The sequence below is a fragment of the Telmatherina bonti genome (assembly GCF_933228915.1).
Source record: "Telmatherina bonti genome assembly, chromosome: 20".
Taxonomy (NCBI): Eukaryota; Metazoa; Chordata; class Actinopteri; order Atheriniformes; family Telmatherinidae; genus Telmatherina; species Telmatherina bonti.
In genome coordinates this window covers 27380422-27404949 of record NC_136618.1, presented here as the reverse complement: position 1 = coordinate 27404949, position 24528 = coordinate 27380422, and the positions used below count along the sequence as shown (strand labels likewise).

The window sequence follows — 24528 nt, the reverse complement described above, 5'->3', positions numbered from 1 at the left end:
CTCTCACCAGCATAAAGAACATATGTATTTTGCTCTCTATGCCTGCAGATGACCTATGAACCTGTAAGGATGTGCGACACGCAGCATGAAACTGGCGGCCTGTGAGGAGAACAGATTCTCAGGGAAACCCAGCACGATATAATTAACATCTGTTATCACACAGGAGTAGAGGTCAAGAGCAGGAGAATCCAGAAAAGCCCATCTTCCCCTAATCCAATCATGAAACAGAAACAACTGCAAACAGACGACCAGGGAAAACGAGATATCATCTTCAGACTGCATGTGCTGCAGATTCCAGGACATGCGTTACACCTTAGAGGCAAAATAAGGTCACCAGAAGAAAGTTGAATGATTATGTTGCATCCAAAACTCCTGTTTGTTTACGCTGCAGGGTAAAATATCACTACCTTTTGCTTTTTAACCCAAACACTTAACCAAAATGACCTGAAGGACAGCTAAAGCAGCTGCTTGTGTGATGCACACGAGTCGTTGCCGGGCCAATGGAATAATGACGATGGAGGAAATGTAAATTCGGCTCTGGTTATCAGCAAATATTCAGAAGCAGATTGTAATTCATTTACAGCCTGAGTGTGCGTCTGCCCCCCCCCCCACGTGTCAAATGCGTCACTGGGCGAGTAACCACCAGGATTGGAGGGTTCCTTCCTACTGTCATCTTGTCTTCTTCTACGTCACACGTCATCATTTTTGTCACAAGGTCACACTTCAGTATCCAGGGAAGAGAAAAGGAGACTTTTGTCAGAAATAAATGCAGTTTCATGGCTGTTCCTGCTTACATTACCCCCCCCCCATGACTCACAGCAGAACACAAATGCACCAGATATCGCCGCTACTGCTGTCACAGTGGTCTTCCATCTCCAAGGAGATGTCCCCGTTTACCTGAAGATACCTCCAAACACAAACCCAGTGACCCCTTCAAATAAAGGACAAACCTGAATTCCTTATTTCCCACAATCCAGCTTCAGAATTCACTTACTGTACTGTAAACATGCTGGGAGTCATATGCTGTGACTGAGTGCAGCCATCAGATCATGTCTCTGGCAGCGTAAGGTCCCCACCCACCCCAAAAAGGGGGGTGCCTTTCCCCAAATAAACTCAGAACGGGGGGATGAGGTCTGATTTATGGAGTCCTGCTTGCTGGATTCCCAGAGAATACATTATGCCACCCCCCCCTCCTCTTGCGCTTTTAAGCTTGCAATACTATTATCCAGCAGCCCCCAGTAAGTTCTTATCAGTGGCAGCCAGATGGAGGAAACGGCAGCCATAGCTCAGGACTTGTTGATGGAGCGACGCTGGCAGAAAGGCCGTCATTGTGGGGAGGACGCGTGCTTTAAGATTAGCATCTCGGCTTTTTTTGTTAACCGTTCTGAAACCGCAAAGCAAATGCTGCTAAATGATGGTTCTCCTGGCTGCAGGGTGAAACGTACCGCAGAACAAAAAGCCCAACTGCCTGTCAGGCTTCTCCGGCGCACATTCATGTTTTTGACTTAAAAAAAATTTTTTTTTAAAAATGATGAGACTGCAAATTAATATGGCAAAGATGGCGACAATGGAGTGCATCCCTGTCCTCTGCTGCCTCCTACCAAAACCAGTGAAGCGGTGAGTCACACTGATGCAAGCAAGGAGACCAGATCTATAACTGCATGATGACGAAGATGGATTTGGACTGCTTCACCGGCATGTCATGTCACTGCAGAAAAGGGACATGAATAGGCATCCACCAATGCGCAGACTCCAGCCCCCGCCTAAATTCCACCGAAGGGGTAAATACCCACAATGCACTACATGATGCTAGTGTAGTGAATCTGTGTAACAATGGTGCTCTGACCCACTTTTCCCAGCACCAGCAGGTTATTTTAGGATTTCATTAGCGTGGAGAGAAAGGACGAAGGAAAGGTGAAGAAAATTGCACCCTGAGTACGTTTCTGTGCAGTTTATCTCTCACTGAAGGTTGTGCCTTTTAAACGCTGAGCTGAGGAAGTAGTACTAGTAGTACTAGTATGATGTCAAAGAATCTAGTTATTAATTTATCATGTTATCTTCAAGGGGAATGATTCAGAGTGTTTTATTTGAATCTGTCACAACTACAGCCTAAATGAGCAGACGTACCCTGCAGACGGAATAAAATAGACTCATTTACATATATGCAGATGTGTAAACAGATGTACGAATAGATGTGTTTATACACACCTCGGGTAAAAGGCCACCTTGTTCTTTTAGCCGAGTTAGAAACCCGTCTGTGTGATTTATAAAAATGTTTTTACCAAATAAAAAGATTTCAGTCTAAAGTGTGTGTGTGACAGATTTTACTGCAGCTGAAGTTCTACGATATAAAACATGCTGACATGAAAAATTTGGTTTGATAGAACTAAAAGGCAAAAGTCAGATTAGCTTGACTGAGGAAAGGAAATCAAACTTAAATTTATTGTTAACAGATTTTAAATTCTTCTCTTGTTCTCTTTTTCTAATTATCCATCTAACTTATCAATGGACAAAAACTATTTTTTTCCAACGTGTTTTTATAGCCATGTTGGTTTTTTCTGAGTATTGACATGATCCTGTAAACTATCCCCAGATATTTTCTCTTAACTAGATTAAAATAAAGGTTTTCTTCTCTTTATGTTAACTTTGAATAAAGATAATATGTAATGATCTAAATGGCCCTTTGTAAATATAAATACCACCAAACTGACATAACCTTAATACATTAACTAGTAGTTAATGATTTTATTAGCTGTCGTTGGCAATTAATGACTTATAAACATTACGGGAAACCTCAGATAGTTCATTTTACCGGATAAAAGACTGAGAACCAGTATCAACAGTGGTTATATGATTTTAGCTACTTAAATTTATAATACTGTCTTGTGTTTTAAGTTTTAATTCCACTTCCTACGTCCATCTCAGGTCAAAACTGTGTATTTACTTCATTCCTGTCCTGTTTACCATGTTAAAAAAAAACTAAAAACAGGACGCAGATAAGATCAAAATGTTTAAAGATCCAAATGTTGATAAAAACTTAAATTCCAAAGAAAGAACGCAGATATTTTTTTTACCCTTTTTCACGAACAGGCCCAAAACAAGCTGAGCATTGTTAACCAATATCAATCTTTCTTTAATTACGGTTTTCATGCACTAATTTTATCATAGCTCTTCATCTCCATGACAACCCTGTAATCCTTCACATCATTTCTCCTACATATATTACACAGCAGTACAACATAACAACCCCAGCTCATCCGACTGAAACGGTTCATATTTAGACGCTGATAGGCGGTTATTACAGGCTACTCTCTGTGAGAAAGTCCAGATGCTCTTTTTGTCAAGGTCAGAAGTACAGAGGAAGAGGAGGGGTTGCGTTCTGTACCAACTGGGCACTTGGAGACATAACAGTGACATGGCACCTGCAGCCAGAAAAGGCACAAAATGGAGTCCCAGCTGGCCAGACACCACAGCGAGTCAAAGAGCCTGGGGAGGAGGGGAGGAAGCGATTAGGCCCACATCATTGTCCCCATCAGTTCCAAGCTCCAACACCCTTACTCATTTGCACAAGAATATTTGCAGCTGTACGTTGTGCTTCTTCTCAGACATGCTGACCATGTGAGACTGGAAAAAATCAAACATCTTGTACCCTAAACTACCCTAAGCACGGGCAAGTAAAGCAGAAGTGACATTTGCATGCCTCAGGAGGTGGGAAAAAAGAAGGGTGCCGGGCTGGCTGAGATACACGCACCATGTTCCAACTCCACACTGCTGAGCAGACCAGTATGCACCTGTCCCCTCTGGCTGAGAACAGACTGAGGGGAGCTTTACTCTCCCACAGTCACATCCACTGGCATGAAGTACTCCCAACCTCTTGACCAGCATTTTAGTGAAAAGATAAGAAAAAAAAAAAGAAAAAAAAAAGGTGATATGTAATGACAAATGACTGAAAGAGTTCATAAACAAGGAGAGTGGGAGCTTGAGGAGGTTGGGTGAACAGATTGGGATGTGAGAGGAGGAGATAAGCCGATAGCCAAGGTGCGAATGAGAGTGACAGTGACAGAGTCCCATGCAAAGATAAACAGCACGGGTGCAGCCTCCATAATGGCTTTCCACTAGTAATTTGTCACTCTGCGTGAAAAGTAAACAGCAGGAAAGGCAATGGCAACACTTAACTCTGACACTTACCATCAGCCAAGGATGTCTCACCAAACTGTCCACTCAACTGGACCCATCCACTCCCAGAGGGACTAAAAATATTCCTCCAACCCACAGCTAAACAGGACTCCACTCGGCTTTTCATCAATCACATTTCACTTTAAATAAAACGGATGTTCACATGTTCATGCCAAGATTAACTTTATAGGGTTTTTAAATGATTATACCTTCATCAACATCATGTATCCTGTCAGTTTGTAGGTATAAAACATTTACACTTTAAACAAAACTCAGCAGAATCTATTTCTGAATAAACATTCTTCTTTTTAACAGTGTAAATATTTCCCATGAAAACCTTGAAAAAAGGAGAATGACTACCATTTTAATTAAACGACAGTGATTAAAAAGCATGTGAGCACTGCCATCTTGTGGATCTTTCTAGTACTACACACAAGACAAACTATGTTCCAATATAGGAAGCGACAAACTATTCTTTATAGCAAGAAAGGACGAAACATACATCCTCAGTCTGATAAAAACAAAAACAAAAAAACAATACATTGCAATGTTTAAACATACACTTAAGCCCAAAATTATTCATACACCTGTCAAATACAAGGGACTTCTTCATTTTTCACTCACAAATGAAAGTCTGAAGCCATAACTGATTTGTTTTTAGATAGAAAGTGTAAATAAACATCTTTAACAGGGTGAAAAGAAAAAAAAAAAAAAAAAAAGATGTCCAAAATGATTCATACCCTGTCTCAATAATCAGTTGCATCGCGCTTATTTTTTTTTATCACAGCCTCCAATCGATTTTTATAATTGCTCACAAGCTTCTTGCATCTATCGTCAGGGATTCTGGACCATTCCTCCTTTGCAAATGCGTCCAGATACTTAGGTTAGAAGGGTTCTGTGCTGTCACTCGTTTCTTGAGCTCCATTCATAGGTTTTTGATGGGGTTTAAACCAGGACTCTGATTTGGCCACTTCATACCATTAAAATCATTGTCCTGGAACCATTTCTTCACCACCTTGGCTGTATGTTTCGGATCATTGTCCTGCTGATAGGTCCAGTGCTCCCCCAGGTTCAGGTTCTCTGCTGCCTGCTTGCGGTTTTCATCAAGAATCTTCATGTACTCCCCTTTCCTCACGATTCCTTCCACTTTAACCAAGTTGCCAGGACAATTTGCAGAAGACCAGCCCCACAGTATGATGCTTCCACCTCCATATTTAACAGTAGGTCCGATGTTCTTTGGTTTAAAGGCTTCACCCGTCTGTCTCCACATGAAAAAGACATCTCTGTGGCCAAAAAGATTCATATTTGTTAAATCTGACCACAGAACAGACGACCAAAAACTTTCATCTTCCTTTAAGTAGGTCTTTGCAAAGGTCAGATGAGCTTTTACACACTTTGGTTGAAACAGGGGGGTCTTTCTTGGTCGACGTCCATAGAGGCCGTTTTGGTGCAGTATCTGCTGGAGTGTCTGCCTGGATAAGAGTCACACTACTTGAACTCAGTTCCTTCAGGACAGCCTTGGTAGTAGTACTTGGATTGTTTTCAACATCCCGCTTGATCTTTGTGGCAAGCCGAGGTGACACCATTGACTTCCAGCCATGCCTTTTAAGGATTATGACTGTGTGAAATTTTTGCTACTTTTGGATGATGCTTTGCACCGTTGCTACTGGCAGCTGAACTTGTTTGGCAATTTTTTTGTACCCTTCCTTTCTTTTTTGGAATTTACTATGCGTGTTCTCAAGTCCTCACTGAGCTCATTGGTCCTTGCCATGGCAAGTCCTGTGTTGACTAAAAAATGTCACAAGCAAGTCGACTTATATAGTCTGAAAACTGGTTAAAAAATAAAATACAACAACTCAGCAACATTGACAACAGTATTATACACTTTAGACCCAGAGACGATGGTTTGTTTGAATATCCTGTAGCCATCAGTCTTTGTATCACTAGGGTATGAATCATTTTGGACAGTGCGTTTTTTTGTTTTCACCCTGTTACAGATGTTTATTTACACTTTCTATCTAAAAACAAATCATTTATGGCTTCAGAATTTCTTTTGTCTTACTTAAGGAAAAACTGAGGTAAAATACTAATTTGTGAGTGAAAAAATGAAGAAGTCCCTTGTATTTGAGAGGGTATGAGTAATTTGGGTCTTAAGTGTATCTGGTCCCTTTAAGACTTACAGCTGAGAACAGAAAATCTACATGGAACTTTTAAAATCCTGCAGATTAAACGGAGAAAGATCTTGCACCAGTATCAAGTTGCACCTCCCATCAATGGCCTTAAACTGACGTCAACCTATTAAAATGCTGTCTGCAGCGCTCCCCAGTGGCGGCAGGTGAGAATGCAACGGCCTTGACCTTTTTGTAGAGATGGGCAGAAGCTCGCCGCCTGCTTTCATCTGCTCTATTTTTCTGGACAGTTCAGCGTCGCTGTCGATGACCAAGGTGCACCTTTGGGCGTAGCTGACCAGAGTCTCTTCTCCTTGACGAAACATGCCCACCAAGCGCGCCATGTCTTTGCCGGCCAGATGAAGCTCGGCGATCGACGCCGTGTTGGCAATGGTGTTCCTGTCAATTCCATGATGGCGGAAGGCTTCACTCATGTTTTTCTTCTTGATAAAGGCAGACAAGACTTGTTTGTAGCGCTGAATGACATACTGGACACCAGTGGCTGGTGGAAAGAAAGGATAGGACATTTATAAATGACTGTGGTGAACATAGTTTGCAACAGTCTAGGATGTGTCGGAGTTTATAAACAGTCTTTACGTTTATATTAGTCCAAGTCTTACCTGAAAACTTTTTTTTTTTCTTTTTTTTCAATTTTACAGTTTTGCATTATTATAAAAAGGAGGTTTTCTAACTTTACGGTCAATCAGTAACTGTTAATCTGCCTTAATACCAGCCGGTTCAATACAATCAGCTCAGATTATTGATGGAATCTTAAAGAAAAACTGTGTTTCCGTTTCTCGTCTGCCACTAAATTTTCCCAAAAGGACCGATATGGTCAATTTAATGTTTATTAAACAACCAATGAACTTTAGATCAATTTGATGGCATCTGTTTCCAGATACTAAAGATGCACATCATGCTGCTGCTTAAAAAACATACTAAGCAAATAAGATTGAATTTTATATGGGATGCCAATATACACATGTACAAAGTACTAACATTAAAGCAGCATTACATAACTTTTAGACCTTGAAAGTCCTTTTGAAGGCACACTGACGTTCATTATGTACATTCCTGGAGCAGTTGTTGCTCTGCAGTGTCCCAAGGCTAACAAACTTAGTTCACAACTGTTTTTTTCCACAGAAAAGAGCATCATTCAACTGTTACTATCACTTTACAGTGTTGTGCCACAAGCCAGCAACTGCATATCAACAAACTGGCCATTTTGGATGCCCATCATGGCTGATTAATCAAAGTACACAGGAAGACATGATAACAAAGAGAGAAATTGACATTGCAAGAGGTGACACACAAGACAACATGGGACTAACTTTTACTGGCTGGAAAGAGCTCAGAGATGAGAGAGGATGCAAGGTGGATGAAGAATTAGCCATCATTAGTGGGCACCAAAGTGGAAAAATCTGCCACTGTTGCTTTGATGTTTCCTGCCATGTTTGTGGTAAAACTGAACTAGTTATATTTTGTAAATAAACACATCGCATATCGCACATAGCCTGTGGATCTCACTGTATCATAAACTAGATCAAAACTAGCACATACTCATCTTAATGTTAGTTCTTAGAAGGCTGCTTTCTTCATTGTATTCTGTACAACTGCAGGGTACCAGTTGTGACGAATAAGCAGCTAAACCTAATGCTTATTTATTTATTTCCCATTTTTAATGTCACTGAGAAGGTTTGGTGGAAAAACAAAACAAAAAAAACTTGTAATTGAATAAAATAATGTAAAAAAAAAAAAAATGGAAACACACACTTTGACCAGTCATGTCATGCACAGACTCCAAAAAGCCTTGTAATTTTTGCAGCAACAGCTTTGATATATAGCTGGTTTTGCACCAACTTTTATGGAATCTTTTATTATCCGGCATTTACTTCCAGTGCAATTCCTGGTAATCAGCATGTTTTGCATTGACACTGCCTCAGAAGGTTTTGTCTGGCCAAGCGGAGGCCTGGTTCCAGGCCCCTGCTCATTGACAAGAGTAAATTATATGTGATTTCACATCTTCAAAACTCTCCAATAATGGAAGAAAAAAAATCACTAGCTTTTGTACTAGTTGTTTCTTCATAGTGATAAATTAGCTAAGCTGGGAACAATGTGTTAGCAAAGCTCTGATATTTACATCAATATAATCTGTGTAGCAGGACATTGCGCTTGAAATTGGTGTTCTCATTTACGTATGTAAAGGAAGCATAAAAGGGGTTTTAGACTTTGGTTCTAAGTTGCTGAGAAGACAACATACTCCTGCATAATTCCCATCTGACCACCGGTAATCAAGACTAATGAGGTGGAAATAAGCTGTAAAGCAGCTGCATTATTAGGAACTTTGGCTCATCAGATTGCTTGTGGTGTTTTATGGCCTGGTTATGATGACATTATCATAAAGTTATTTGAGGTTTCTTGAGTCAGTCACCACAGTGATGGAATAGTAAATCATGGTCTTTTCTTCATACTGTCTGTTTGGTTACCTCTCTTCCTACTGTAGTCTTTCCCCCTCTTTGATCTCTTCTTGTCCTTATGGTGTCTCTTGCGTCTGTGTTCACTTGAAGCTGCCGACACTCCCGAAGAGTCGGACGCCTCAGAACCGCTGTTGCTGCTAGCGGAAGAACAAGAAGACGCCCTCTCTCTCTTTCGAGATTTGCTTTCTAAATGCTGCGGCTTGCTTGGTTTCGGAGCTGTCCATAATCAATACAACATAAAACAGGTTCATTAAGAGATAAAGAACATCCGAGTGTGTTTCAACCATAAACTGTATATAGAAAGATGGATGTAGCCTCCATGATTTCACCCATAGGTTTCTGAAGAGCTGAATTGAAGCTCGGTAGGTGGTGCTAACAATCGCCATCTTGGCAGGGGTATGCGTGTCAACTCACCCGGAAAATACAAATATCGGGAAAGAGGTGGAGCTGAGAGGGGGGTTGTGAGCGTCATGGTGGATGATTGACATTGAGCGAACTCCGAGCTTTCTGTAGCTAAGAGCTAACCAGCTAACGGAGGTAAGCAGGCTAAAGCTAAGTCACATTGTTAACCAGCTAAAAACCGCGGTTGTTCTACATTCTTCTGACTTGAAGCGGGAGATCGGGTACCTGTCAATCAAAAGGATACGCCCCTAAATATGCCAAACTTCTAGATTAAATTACTTTTAAATGGATAAATTAGAAAAAAAAATCACTCCCCCCACAGTTGTCATGAAGGTAAACCTGACCTTTTAAACCTAAAATGGATTTTTGAACCAGGCTGTAAACATGTTTATTTCTGCTGTGAAGTTGGCCTTTTTAACATGGGAGTCTATGGGGATTTACTCTGTTGTGCTGTACTTAGTGGATGAAGGGAGAACTGCAGTTTTATGCACTTCCGCATAGGCTTCAATTTTAACCGCCAGAGGCTCCGTATATCTTTCATATACGGTCTATAGTTTCTAGATTATGTGCAGTTTCACGCGACTTACTGACCTTCAGACACCGAACAAGGAGAAGCAAATGCCGCCATCGAGCGAGTACTGGTGAGGTTTTCTATCTGGCTCCGCAGGAACTTGCGGTCTTGCATGAGGTCCTCAACCTGTTTCTCCAGTGCAATGATGCGCTCCTGTTTGCTCTCCAGCATGCACTGCAGCTTGGTGATGGTCAGCAGCACCTTCGGGGGCAGACTCTCAATATGAGAGGCAGCTGAAAACACATTACATCAAGTAGGATATTTTTGAGCTGTTAAAAAAAAAAAAACAGCTCAAGAAATCAACAGGAATATATATTAAGTACCATTCCTCGCTACTTTCCCTAAAATGACAAAAACTTAAGGCCATCCTGGCTTTGACTTCACTGAGGCAGTTTAAAGGTTTTTGTGGGAAATAAGAGTCCTTACGTTTAAGGGGGATATAAACCTGACTGTCATCAGCATAGAGATGGACAGCACAATTGTGCTTCCTAATGACTGACTTGAGGGGAAGGAGGTATAATTACGAAAAACAAAGGACCGTGTATGGACCCCTGTGGGACCCCTTTGGGACCCCTTTTGGGATATCTTCGATTGCTTTATTGCTCAGCACAAACAGCCTGCAGGGTTCTCACCAGACATTGCACTGCTGGGTGTGTTGTCCTGAACAGCATCGGAAGAGGTTCCAGTTTGGAAATTCTCCCATTTGATGATTCGGAGGTCATCATGCTCCTGTTTTAGCCATGCTGGCGAGCAAAGTCGGTCTTTGGTTCTCACAGAGCTGGAGTCGATCTCTATGCAAGGGGAATAACCTGATGGCTCCTGCTGCCACACAGAAGACATCTCTTCAAACCTGGAAACAGGCAAAAGCTAGAATATTATATGTTGACAGAGCAAATGTATAAAAAGTCCAGAGGTATAAGATACTCCCATACTCCTAAAACTTGATTTTGACTCATTCTACCTCTGCCCATTATCATTTAAACCTACATAGCGGGACAGTGGTAAATTTCTTGTTGCATCCAAAATGAAACGACAGACTTTTAAAGACATGGCAACATAACTGAGCAGACAACCAGCAGACTGACACTAATGTCCACGACAAGAAATACCACTCATCAGTCAAACAGATTGAAATGTTTTGTGATACGTGAAATATTTTCAGTGGTCCAGAGCCTGGACTTTTCTACAACAAAGCCATGCTGCAGTAGAAAATGCAGAAAGTGGTTTGGCATCATGTTGTAGGAAGAACTTCCCTAAAAAAGGTCATAATATTGCAGCAGTTTTGGCAGCACAAACAGCTGTAACAAGTTCCTTCACAGATGTTGAAGCTAGCAGAGCCAAGTGCTCTGATGAGATGCTTCACCAAGCAGCATGGGTCCTCTCTTTAAACCACTACAGCTGCATTTAAGATTTCCACAAGTGATTTAGTTTTGATTTGCGAGACCACAGGATGGTTTCCCACTTCATTTTGTCTTTAATTTTCTATGCTCAGGTCCAAGAATGGAGTCCATATAGTTTACATCTGGTTTATATTAGTTTTATTATCTGTTGAAATTAAAAATGCTATCTAATACTGTGAGCTGTACTCGACATGACACACAGCAGGGTTCGCGTGTGCAAATCAAGTTAGCTACCAGTTGCAACCAGTTCCCAAAGCACATCCAGGAAGTACCCACTTCCAGGTCTACTTCAGGCTGAGTGGGGAATAATTTGACAGCTTGCTGGGAAGAATCACACTGAGACTCATAAATATGGGAACCAACTTGAGGAAGCAATTATGCTGCAAACTATCTGGCAATCTGAGGTGGGGGACTGGTGATGTCAGATTCCCTCGGGTTGGATCCATCAGTGTGTCAGCAGTGGGTGCTGTGCGTTGGCTGAACTTCTTCTAACTTCAGCACAGAATGTACACACAGCACTTCACACCTCTGTGCTTTGCCAAACACAGCACAGATCCATTCTCAATTTGAGGTAGAGGTAGACACAAATGGGTTTAGAAGATCACAGAGTCCACTGCATCCTATGTGAAATCAGCTTTGGGGCTTAATTTGCATTTGATGACACACTTGTGAGGGGTGAAAATGGCTTTCTTAATGATTCTGAACTGCGTGTTATTGTCGAAGTAGATTAGTTTTGTTGGGAGGTTGTTTTCTCATTTTGCTGGATGAATAAAGGTTGTTATTCGGTGATCAGGACTTCTTTTTCCTTCTCGTTCTTTCTTTGATGAATGTAATAGATGTTCTCATGCTTATTTTTTATAGCAGAGCTAATGATCAGCTAAAATAACCAATCTATTAGAGAGGACACAAAGATCTGGAGAAAGAAAAAGTGAAGCAGGTGTTTGGAGAACGATTAAACAGATCCAGAGATAGAAGAAGCTATTTTTCCACACACTGGTTTAAATCAGGTAAAAAAAACAAAAAACAAGCATTTGAACCAGGCAGACAATACTGAACAGCTACACACATGAAGATTTTAGTTCATTTTATTAATTTCTGTGGCAATAATGAAGATAGAAGCAGTTCTGATGAGTTTGGAATTGAAATAAACAAAGTAAATAGTATTTTAATTTTCTTCATTTTCATCTTGTTAGCTTTAAATTTTCTCTTGTGTTATTCTAGAAGTGTGTAAAAGTCTGCAGAGGAGAGATGGTGACCTGTACCAGGCTGCTGGTTCGGTCTTAGCTGAAGGTTTTGTAATTGGACTTTGTTCTCCCTGTGTGTGCATACATGACTTCCTCCTCCTCCTCTAAAAATATGGACGTTAACTAGCGAGTCAATACAGACCCTGCCGAACGAGTCATGCTCACATCTGCCTAAAATTAAAAATTAGCAAGCTGTCTGTTATTAAATAAACTTCTTTGGGTTACCATAATGTTTTCATGATATGAAAATCGTTTTATGGCCGGAGATTAATGATTAATGCACAAGAATGTATCCATTAGGTCTTACCACTGCTTACTTTTACCTTTGAACTTAATCCACATACTAATACAGGGTTAATCATTTAATAATCCAGAGCCAGACAAAGTCATGAAACCATGCATTAATACATTCAATGGAACATTATGAATCATGTATAAGGAATGCATTAATAAATTATGAGCAGGAAATTATGGACTTTATTAATTCAGCTCCACAAATTTAAGTTGCGTGATGTTTTTCATGTTTAGATTTCCAGTCATTTATTCTGAAATATCAGTGGCAACAACTCTAAAATGTCAGTGTGCAGGATTTGAAAAACTTTACCCCCTTGATCTGTACTCATACTACAAACCGTGTGACTGAAAATCAACAGCTTCAAGTTGATGTTTAAAGTGTGGCTCGACTTCCTCACACAACGCACAAAATTACATGTCTGACAAGATATTTGATCTCACCTTCAGTGGGATCAAATATCATCACAGTGCAGCAGGCAGAGTGAGACTCTACAAGACTTTGAAGCGTTTGCTCGACTTCATGTTGAAAGCTGACAAACTGGAGAGAGTGGCACCTTGTGAAAAATTAAAAAGTCAAAAAATGACATTTCTGTGTCATGAAAATGTGAATTTAAAAGCAGAGCACAACCAAGAAAGAAAGGACAGATATTACCAGATCAAACTTAAGGCTAATTTAAAGGAATGTTTGCTTTTTTTTTTTATTTTTTTTTTTATTTTTTTTTTTTTTATAATTGAGCTTATTTCAAAGCAGATGTCAGTAACACTTTGCAATACGGGTCACAAAATTTGCTTCGTTACTCAGGAACTAGTGAGGAACGAATAAGGGACTAATGATTCAATAATGATTAACGAAGTTTCGTATTCATGTCACATCAAATTGATTAGCTATTGATTAGTGAATGATTACATAATGATCAGTTAATCATAGAACGACAAAAACCCGATCAGGGACTAATGATTCATTAATGATTACCTAAGCTTTGTATTCTCATCACATCTGATTGATTAGATATTATCGATAATGATATTAGTTAGTTATGACTATTTTTTCTTTAGTTTTAAAAGTACTATAAAACATAATCAGAGACAACTGGTTCATTGGGGTGGGCGTATGCTTCTACCCACTCCTTTTGACCATTTTTATCATCTTTCATTTGTTTTTTTTCCCCTTCTTTTTAGATTTCATTATGTTCAAATAAACTTTCTTAACCAAAAATAATAATCCAATTCTTCATGTGTTCATATTTGATGAGTACCTTACCTTTTTTCTGGTCCCAGGTTCAGATGTACCAAGTGAATAACAGAACCGCAGTCTGTACCAGTTCCTTTTAAAATATTTTTTCTCCTTATCAGCAAAAACTCAAGTAGAAAGAGGATTTATAATGAGTAGTTAGTCATTACTTTACCATTAACCAATCAGTGCCTAAGAGGTATATGAGCAACACTAATAAGATATCTCATCAAGTTAACAAATATACACATTTTCTATACCCAAAATGGTGCTTCCTTCTGACAGTAAATGACATAATAATGTCATACTCTTTATTAGTTCAACATCATTTCTCAGTAGTTCCTGAGTAACAAAGTCAAATTTTGTGGCCCGTATTGTAAAGTGTTACCCAGATGTCAGTATATTTTGACTAATAATCTTTGAAGGTCCAAAATTAACACAGCCTGCATTTTTTTATTATGTAACTAAAGAGTATGTTAATTTTCAGATTTAAAAAAAAAAAAAAAAAAATCCCCTTAAACCTCGTACACAATACAAGTGTTTTCACCAAATGCAAAACCCTGAAATGGCCTCATGTGAACTTCACGTGTTCTTTAATTCATTCATGGAAAATCTTATTTGATTAAGTGTAATAAATTCTAATAATCTAATTGTAATCGTTGCAATTTCCTTATTTCATTTTGATGTTATTACTTATATGCGTGTCTTTGGCCCATAGCAAGGAGAAGTGTTGCATTTAGGTGCTGGTGTCTTACTACCAGGCAGCATTTGTCTACAGGGGGTGGGCATTACTAAAGTACTTCATGTTTTCATGAACAGATCTGCTTCTTCTCATTTGTATAAGTTCAATTAGGCGTTCAGAAACAAGTATTGAGTGCTGCCGTCGTTAATCAAACAAAATATCAGGCAAAACCCTAAATATCTCATAAGGAAACGAGACACCGGGGTCTGAAGAGATCTCATTTTATGCTCCTATATTACACAGGTGAACTACAATGTGTAAATTAAAGCCAATTTACCCTTTTAAATAAATAAATAAACTTTCTAAAACATAGTGAGACGGTGGATTTAAAAACAGCACAAAGGATTATCCATCTCTCCTTGTGTTTAATTAGCTACAGCCAAGATGGAAGCTAATGACAGTAATTAGCAGCAAATATGTGGGAAAAAGAAACCCAAGGAAAACGCAAAACGACATACCTTTAAGTAGGTCTAAGTGAAGCGGGGCTGCTGGTGTTCCCGTATTGGCACTGCGGAACAGTATAATCACACTTTCTGTGAAACGCCCCGTTTGCTAAAAATATAAACAGAGAAAGACGCGAGAATTCAGCCAGCGTGGTTGTCTTGGAGAGGGGGCGGGGTCACGTAGCGCTGCGTTCAGGAGCTTCACGGAATGTCGGAAATTTCACAAAACTTCAATGAGAGGAAGATCTCAAGGCTCTCCGTGGGTTTTATTTTATTGGTCACAAAATGATGTGGCAGCAGTATGAGCCAAAAGTTGTTGAAAGAATGAAAAAGAGCTATCTACAGGATAAATAGAAGATAATAATAATAATAATAATAATAATAATAATAATAATAATTCAACTCAGTAATGACGTAAAATAAATTTAATTCTTTATTTCTATTTAAAAAGATGATTTGTCAGTTTATTTTTGAGAGATATGCAACGTTATGAATGATTTTTCTTTATAAAAGTCACTGTGTATGTAATGCATCTGCTTTTGTTATTTGTATAATTTAAGGTAACTCTACTTCTAAGTGTACATTATTAGACATACAAACTTTGCTTGTCAATTTTGTTTTACTTTTTTTTTTTCTTTTAGGAAATGGACAAAATGATTGTGACTGATACAAACAAAACAAAATAAACTAACTAGAATAAATGTTAGTTTTTGCTATAATGGGGGATTTATCATTGCATAAGCCGTGTTGCCACTTATTGTCACCCCATTTCTTGTTATTTTACATATTTCAGAACATAATTCATGTTTTTCTATAATGAATCATTGACAGCCACCATACCATGGAGATTTCTGATTAGCTTTGATTACACAGTACACCGTTATCAGATATAGGTCATCTGTGTCAACAAATTTGTATAGCTTTCATTTGTCCTCCATCTTCCCAGTTCCATCCATGTTTGAACACTTGCTGCACCCCAATACTTCAGACTTTCTGCTACAACTCCTCCACTTATGTAATTAATTAAATATGAGGCTCCCTTTTATTTTTTACCTGCTGTTATTTCAGCATTAAAATTTCCGGGTTTGAGTGAAGGCAGCAGAAGAGGGCGTGTCCTTTACGTTTCAACACAGCTCGGACACTTATCACGCCTCCATCAAGGAAATGTAATAAATGGGATCTGATCCAAGTTCTTTCACTAAACTATCACATAAACTTTGAGAACCTACAACTAATTAATTCTTTGGTGATAAAGCTCCATATTCTCTCTATATCAGGAATAAATAAAACCAGATATGATGATGTTACAGGTAACTTTATTAATTGTTTGATTAAAACTCTTTGGCTATAGAGAGGCGAACAGCTGATGTCCTGGTTGTGATAATCTCATGTGCTCCAGTAGTTGCAGATAGTGGTCATTCATAACAAATCTAAGCTGCCATAAACAGACACACATGACAAAGGCATCAGAGTATCCAGACGTTAAATGCTCAACAAAACTTAACATCAATCAAGTTAATCGGGTTTCTTTTTACTTTCTCTGAGCTTCAATCAGAGAACAGTCAACTCTATAATACTATATATTAATTATCTTCTTTGTTAGTCATGAAATATAAAATATAAAACAAAGGTGAGGAGTACTTGGGTTTTTTAAGTTATTGTAGTTGTACAGGAGTTTAAAAAATCTGCAAGTAACTGATAAATTAAGTGTTAACATTACATATCCTCCATGATGCCAGCTGATAGTCCATCAAAACAAACTTTCACATTTCTTCACTTAAAACCCCAACTTCCAGCTAATAGAGTGATTAAATTAGTCCTAACAGTGATGATGCGTTCAGGGCAAGGAGGGTGAAAAAGCTGATAGGAATTATTTGATTTAAAAAGTTATATTCTTTCACAAATGTAATAATGCTACACTTGTGTCGGTAAATACAGAGGAGGCACAGTTTGAGGAATTATCATGGCTTATGCTCATCATGTTATCCCGTCCAACTTCTGAGCATCTGATCACACCACTCTCAGTGTAATTACATCAGTGTGACTTCAGCTGGCTCCTGTTTATGTTGGAAACAGAGGTCATGCTGTTTCTTTACAGTTAGGCCACTTATCTGAAAAAGTGCTAGTAAGGCTGGTAAAAACTGAGCAAACATTTGGACAAGCAAATGGACAGAGAAAGACACACTGATGAGTACTGAATGTGAATAACATGTATATATATAGTGTATATAAAAGGGCCACAAACAGTGACAGAGACTTGTGTAAGACATGTAAATAATTCCATCACTTCACCACCCTCCTGCGTCTTTCATGATGTCATACAGAGACAGAGTTTAGCCAGTTTGTTAGACAGGAAACTTCTCCAGCGTTCAGTGGCAGATAGCCAGCAGGAGGCGTTTGAAGTCACCGCTGCACTCGTCCCGCAGGGCGTCCTTCAGAGACACATCGTATTTCTCCAGATACATGTCTTTGATGGTCTCCAAATCGAACTGTTCCAAAACATTAACACAGTTAATACATTAATAAACAGTTAATTTAGTAATAATAAGCTCATCTTCAACCGAACTGTCTCGTGCTGTTTGAGTCAGTGTGTTTTGTAAATTTTATACCATATTTTGGGGATTTTCTTGTTTAAATATTTACAGAAAAACAGATTAACTCAATATTTATACAAGAAAGTATTTAAGATCTGTCGTGTTAGTTGTCCAATAAATAAACTCTTCCCATTAATATTGATTCCAGTTACCTCTGAGCGACACACAATGATGCGAATCAGCGTGTCCTCATCAGTGCCAGCTCCTTTCATGGCGTCATGCAGTCGTCTGGCAAAGTAGAGTTGGGGGTTCTTAGCAACTCTCACTGTGGGGAGAAAGAAAAGGCCTTTGTTCTTTATACTTCCCCACCTGCAGCTCCTCTAAACCAACAAGAAACTAAATGCATTCAGTTCATGTCCCACTTTGAGGTGACTGCAGTCAAAACCTTCTATTTCTCACTTACCAAGAGCGGTGTAGCATTTTTTCAGCGTTCCAGACGTTTCGTTGTCGATGGCATCTAGGATCTCGGTTCCAGAGAGCTATAGAGAGAAGTTGACGGCGTTTCAGTGGGGCTTGTGTCATAAAGTGTGACGCCACAGCCACAGTCTCCATACAACCCTCTCAAAATGATCTGGTAGTTTTTCATCTAAAAGTTTCAAATGCTTAAATTAGATCCTACCTGGTTGATGCGATGCTGGCAGAAAATGATCTGCCAGGTCACATTCAGTAAACCGATATGCAAAGTTGAAGCATATGTGATCAGAAATACCTGCTCATATATCTTGAAGGTGGCCTGGAGCTGCAGGTAATTTCTAGAGGCCAGGATGTAGGTGAAGGTGGATTCATCTGTCCCAAAGCGACCCTCACCAGCCTGCAGGAGATGCATGAATATCGGTTTAGGGCTGCTCGATTAGGACAAAAATTATAATCTCGATTATTTTGACTGAAATTGAGATCTCGATTATTTAACACAATTATCTAATATTTTTATACATTGCTGCGCGTCGTGGTGTCCTTGACTCCGTGTCGTGCATTATAACCGTCTAATGCACGGTTCCAAGTTGTTAAATCCACTTTTACCGCTGATATAGGAACTATTTCATGTTGGCCTCGATGTAAGATTTATGCCAAACAACCGCTGTCAGGCTGCAGTGCGTTTCTCTCATTCACCTGTTAAAAGACGGCTGATCTGAACCAGCTGATTAACGCGTTGCTATGGTAACGCCCCGTAGCGGAGGGACATTACAGTGATTTAAGTCGACGAACTATGTATACATTACTGCTCCTTCCTTACAGTAAATGCAGAACAATATGTGCCTTCAAGTCAGTCGCCAAAACACCAGAAAAGTCTCTAATAACTCCAGTAAAAGTTGCTAGATTTGTCGCTTTTAAAAAAAAAAGTTGCCAGATTTAGCGAGAAAGTCGTCAAGTTGGCAGCAGTGTCTGAATGAAAGCAAAGCGGCTGTGGGAGGAGTTTACAGCACAGCGCTGCAACGCCAGAGACGCTCGATTAGCAGCTGAAGACAGCAGGAGAGGAAACTGCAAAGAGAAAAATAATCACACCCTTTTATTTTTATGATCGTTGAAAACTCAGATCGTAGTTGAGATTAAAATACAATTAATCGCCCAGCCAAACATCAGTGTTGCCTTGTATTAAAAATGTGCCATAAGAAAGTATGAAATTAGTACCTCAAACAGGGCAGTAGCATCCTGCTCAGCCAGCTCCTCGTCCACATCGTAACTTTCATCTCTGTTGCCCTGGAAGACAAGGAAGTGTACATTTCTGTCTGATTCAAGCAACTGTATCTGGCCTCTGCTTGACTAATTAGAGGGTGTCTGGCCAGTGGCCAGTGTGTGTGTGTGTGTGTGTGTGTTTAAAGGCCAGGACTCGGCACAGGGAGAGTGAGCTCGATTTCAGTCCAGAGACAGTTGAGAGGAATTTAGTTACTTGAGTGGAGTAAAAACCCATGCGTCTTACCTGCAACAGAGCAGTGAGAAGGTTTCTAACGTCCCCGCTCGTATCTCCCTCGATATCTGCTTCCAGATCACGTTCATGGACTGCAAATGCAAGAAAATGCCAAAACGTGTGTTTTCATCTGTGTTTGTAGGTGGAGTTTTACTATCAGACCCTCTGGGGCATTTTAAGTTAGTCATGTTTGCTACATTCAGTTTATTTTATTACCGCTGAGTAAGTTTCCTGAGTTTCCATTCTGGTAATTCTGAAAATTCTGAAGTAAACAACAGTCCCACATTTTCCCAGTCTGCCCATTTTTCCTTCTGAAAACACACCTGTGACTGTGGGAGTTGTCTACCCTCACGTGGAGACACAAACCTTTGCAACAAGAAAATCCGACAGTAAAACCCCACAAAAAAGGCTTAAACCAAAGTTTACCATGAAAACAGTTCCGCTACAGGTTTTCTGGACCCATTAAACCTGATGTTTTTTGCTAGTAATACTGCCAAAACCTTTATCTCTGTCACTTCTTGCATTTTAAAATAGCAAAGTCAAAACCCAAACACATAAAAACATTTCAATATGTAGGCTACCTGTGGCAGGGATTAAAACACTTAACAATATGTTAATCCATTTCTTGTTATTTAAATCTTCATAAACGTACAGAATACAAGTCACAAAAAACTGATCATGAGGTCAGGAGCAAAAACTCAACGGTGGAACTACCCCTCATCTCTAGACTCTTGCCAAATACACCAAAAACTGCATATTTTAAATCCTAAACAGGCCTAAATACACACCAAAAGCCTTTTCAAATTTACCATCAAAAGTACAGCACAGATACTCAATATTTACTAAAATACAAGAAAGGAATAACTTCAAACAACAACCTTGTTAACAAAACAAATACCCAATTTAGGATTAGATTATTTTACTAATTTATCTAAAATAAATAAAAATCAACACAAAATGAAGACCAATTTACAAGCTAAGCTAATATAATTACTAGCTTAGCTCAAGCTCAGCTAGTGAGCTTAAAGCTAAGCTTTCTAGCTAGTAGTAAGCTAACAACTAGTAGTAACTACTTACTTCTATTAGTAGAAAACTAATAGTTTACTTATTAATCTTACCACTTACAGCTGAGCTAAAAACTAGTAAGCTGTTAGTAAGCTACGAGTTACCACGTTGCACCAGTAACTAGCATGTTGTTAGTACCAAACATCACCAACATACCAACCAAGCAGAAATATTTCTCTTAAAATTTCTATGACTCCAACAGAGTTGCAAAACTTTAAAACAAAATGACCTTTTGTAAAACAGTCTGATCATTTATAATTTAAATTGAGAGTTGTTTTGGGGGATTTATTCATGGAAAATTAAGCTTTTAAGCGGCTGAAACACCACAAAGTATTGCAACAGCAGAAGGAATTTGTTGATATAATCATCTATTTGCAGTGATATTGTGAGGGGGAAGTTGCAGCAGGATGGGCCTTGACTAAACAAACCATGCCCCTTCATTAATTCACTGTTAGGAGACAAAAATAGGATCGCATGAGGTGCATGTCAGCCAAAATGAGTCACCCTCAGTAACTTCCTCAAGAGTTCATTGTACAGTGACAGGAAACACTAATAGGTAGTAAGTCAGTGGGAAAGAGGTTAAAATGTATTAATTTAACAGTCTAATAAATGAATTAATGTTGCTTTTGATGGGTTAGTGTCTTACCTTGAAAGTAGCATTCCTTGAACATGGCTATGTCCTGTTAATAAACGACAGAAAGTTACACATTTTTACATCACAAACTAAAATTACCTAAACTTTTTCAGGTTTTGGGTCACTGATTCGAGTTCTTGCACACAACAGCTTGCATGTTGTTACTTTAAACCAGGGGTATTCCCTTCTGTCCCGTGAGGGCTGCAGTCCAGCAGGATTTCCATTTAATATTGCTTCAACACACCTGAATCAAATGAAATGTATCTAAAAGCCAATCAAGTTCTGCATTTTTTCATTTGAGACAGCTTTGTTGGAGCAGGGATACATGGCCAACCTGCTGGACTGCGGTCTTCATTGGACTGAACTGAGTACACCTACTTTGAACACATAATTATCATCTTACAGCATTGGTGGCAGTGCAGAGGATCTCCACCAGTACATCTTCATCGGTGCCAGCTCCTTTCATGGCTTTCCGGAGCTCCTTCACAGCGTAGATGACGGGCGGGTCCAACATGGCCAGGATGGCCTTCTCAAAGTTCCCAGACAGTTCGCTCTTTAACACATCCACCAGCTCCTGTCAGAGACAAGTTAGTGATTTAATTTGCACACAAGAAGAAGCAGAAGCATGTGATGCACATTTCGTTCATGATGTTCTTGACTCACATCGTCATATTTGTCAAAGTAGGCCTGCTTGATTTCCTGACGCTGGGGCCAGCTGCGGTTCGCCAGGATGTCAATGATGGCTTGCTCATCAGTTCCTGGAAGACAACCAAACAAACAAAACAAAAACCCCACAGAAAATAAATATTTCCTTTCAAGTTCATGAAAAATAACAATTTAATAAAGTTATTTACACTTTTTTGAACATACCAAACCCTTTGCAGGCTTTGCGGATGGCCTTGATGTCTGCTACCACATCAAAGTCCTCATAGGGAAAAACGGTGGGCTGCAGAGGGAAATGAAGATAGTTGTGCATGTTAAATTATGTAACACAGCTAGTTACTCTTCAAGCAGGGATCTGGGACTGTTAACGAGCAGCTGAGGATGAGGGAGGGGGTGATATGAGGTTTTGGTTTAGGAATTCAGGGTCTAAAGTCCTTAAACAAACTTCTGAGGGACCACATGAATACTAGCACTTCTCAGTGTTGCAACGAAACTGGAAAAAAAAAGTGAGGTGGGATTTTATCCATAATCTTCAGTAGTGATAATTACAGCAAACTGTGTGGGAAATAGTTTCACTTTGCTTTCACACAAGAAGAAGGAAGCAACCAGATGACTAAAATCAACATGTTTGCTTTTGTCAACAGCTTTCTTGCTTTCTAAATATTTATTTTTTGTATGAACTCATAATAAATTATAACAAGTAAAGCTGGCATGATAGTAGTATTAAACACCATACCTATGTGTTGTTTTACTATACAGTTGTGCTCATATTTATTCATACCCTTTCATCAATGAAGGAAAAAAAACAGCTGTCTGTAAAATAAGCTGAAATAGACTAGTAATAGTAATAATAAATAAAAATGTTATGAAAATCATTACATTATTTTCTAATTCTGGTTCAATAGAAACATTTTTTTTAAAAGCAAACAAATAAGATAATTTATTCCATATTACATCACTCATAAACTAATATTGTGTTGAACAATCCTTTAATGTTTCGCTACAGTCAGGTGTTTTCTGTTCCTCTCAGTCAGACTTCTGCACCTGTTGACAGGTATTTTGTCCCACTGTTCAACAGAAAAGTGCTCCAATTTGTCCAGGTTTCTTCAACTTTTTTCAACTCAATTAAATGAAAAAACAGTGTCTTATATTACTAAATAATATTTTTGCAAATGTTTAGTTATTGTTCCTTTTATAAGTATCCAGTTATTTGAGTGACTGTTGTAAATCCAGCATTTTCTTTAATGAAAGATATGAATACATATGAGCACAACTGTAAGTGTGAGAAAGTTTCACTTTGCTTTCACACAAGAAAAAGAAAGCAATCATAAATTTGTCCAGATAACTAAAATCAATATGTTTGCTTTTGTCAGTAGCTTTCTTGCGTTCTAAATATTTATAATTTTTTATTAACTAGTAATAAATTGTAATGAGTAAAGATGACATGATATTAGTATTAAACACCATATCTATGTGTTGTTTATTATACATTTGTGCTAAAATGTTCCAAGCCTTTTTTTCTGACTTGTAAACACATCATGACTTGCATACAAACCCTGTCCATTCATGTGAAGCAGCACATAACGGAGCTGTGATGAAGCAGAGGAGGGGCCTCTTCCTCGGCGTGCACCCAGACAGACACTGCGTCTGTCGTTTGCAACCTTTAAATCGTCCTGACACTTAAAGAAAACACCACATTTTATACACCTAAAGTCCGAACTATTTTTCTCAGCGGAATCGCGAAACCCAACTGAGGGAATATTCCTCCTCCTAAAGCGTGCGCGTTGTGGGAATAAAAATAAATGTATGAGAAAAAGTTTCCTCTGGTGGTTGATCCTGGTGAATAAAAATAAATGTATGAGAAAAAGTTTCCTCTGGTGGTTGATCCTGGTGATTACGTGGAGCATGACGGACCCCAGAACGTCTCACATCCTGGCTCGAGCCAAAGCCGAACTGGTGACGGTTGAGATTTAACGTGGGAGGCAGAAAAAGTTTCAGCGAGAGAAACGAAAAACGGCGGCACTTACTTGACAGTTGCCCATTTCTGTGGTGCTTTACCGTCCACAAAAGCAGGTCAGATAGCGGAACGATGTTGGTAGAAATGAGGGATATTCGTCCGCTCCGGTTCAGAGTGAGGCCCACTGCTGCAGTAGGAGCGTGACGTCACGGCGGACCGTTAACCGTTTGTGTCCACGGTGACACACCATGACACACAGTTTCTTTCCTCCGTGATAATAAATTATACTTCCAAAATTATAAATTATACTTTTTTTTTTAAATATGTATTTCTATGTATCTTTTTTTTATTATTTATTTATTTTGCTCACAAATCTTTATGTGCTCTGCTTTATGCACCATATGTTGTTACCTTCTTTGTTGGTATACCGTTATACCAAGGTCCAAGGCCGGATTAAAAGTGCACAGGCCCCTGGGCCCAGAATGTTCTTCTGAACGACCATTTTGCTACTTTATACCATTACTGGTACTTTTACATCCATAGTGATACCTTTTTGCGCCT

At 39.1% G+C, this 24528-nt stretch overlaps 2 protein-coding genes across 2 annotated transcripts; both read right to left on the bottom strand.

The window, feature by feature from the left end:
- Positions 1-6466: 6466 nt before the first annotated feature.
- Positions 6467-15197, bottom strand: LOC306770493 (uncharacterized protein; the record flags this gene model as incomplete). Its single annotated transcript, XM_079259347.1, has 5 exons — positions 15164-15197; positions 10427-10644; positions 9815-10027; positions 8831-9037; positions 6467-6846 (listed from the first exon to the last, which is right to left on the bottom strand). The coding sequence occupies exons 2-5, from the start codon at positions 10632-10634 to the stop codon at positions 6467-6469; spliced, it is 1008 nt and encodes a 335-aa protein (XP_079115473.1). The 5' UTR covers positions 10635-10644; positions 15164-15197.
- Positions 15198-16453: 1256 nt separating this feature from the next.
- On the bottom strand, positions 16454-24177 carry anxa13 (annexin A13). Its single transcript, XM_079260192.1, has 11 exons — positions 24038-24177; positions 22218-22293; positions 22011-22105; positions 21751-21921; positions 21360-21393; positions 19661-19740; positions 19372-19440; positions 18452-18553; positions 18146-18221; positions 17895-18007; positions 16454-17637 (listed from the first exon to the last, which is right to left on the bottom strand). Exons 1-11 carry the CDS (start codon positions 24050-24052, stop codon positions 17518-17520), a joined length of 951 nt encoding a protein of 316 aa, XP_079116318.1. The 5' UTR covers positions 24053-24177; the 3' UTR covers positions 16454-17517.
- Between the last annotated feature and the right edge of the window lie 351 nt (positions 24178-24528).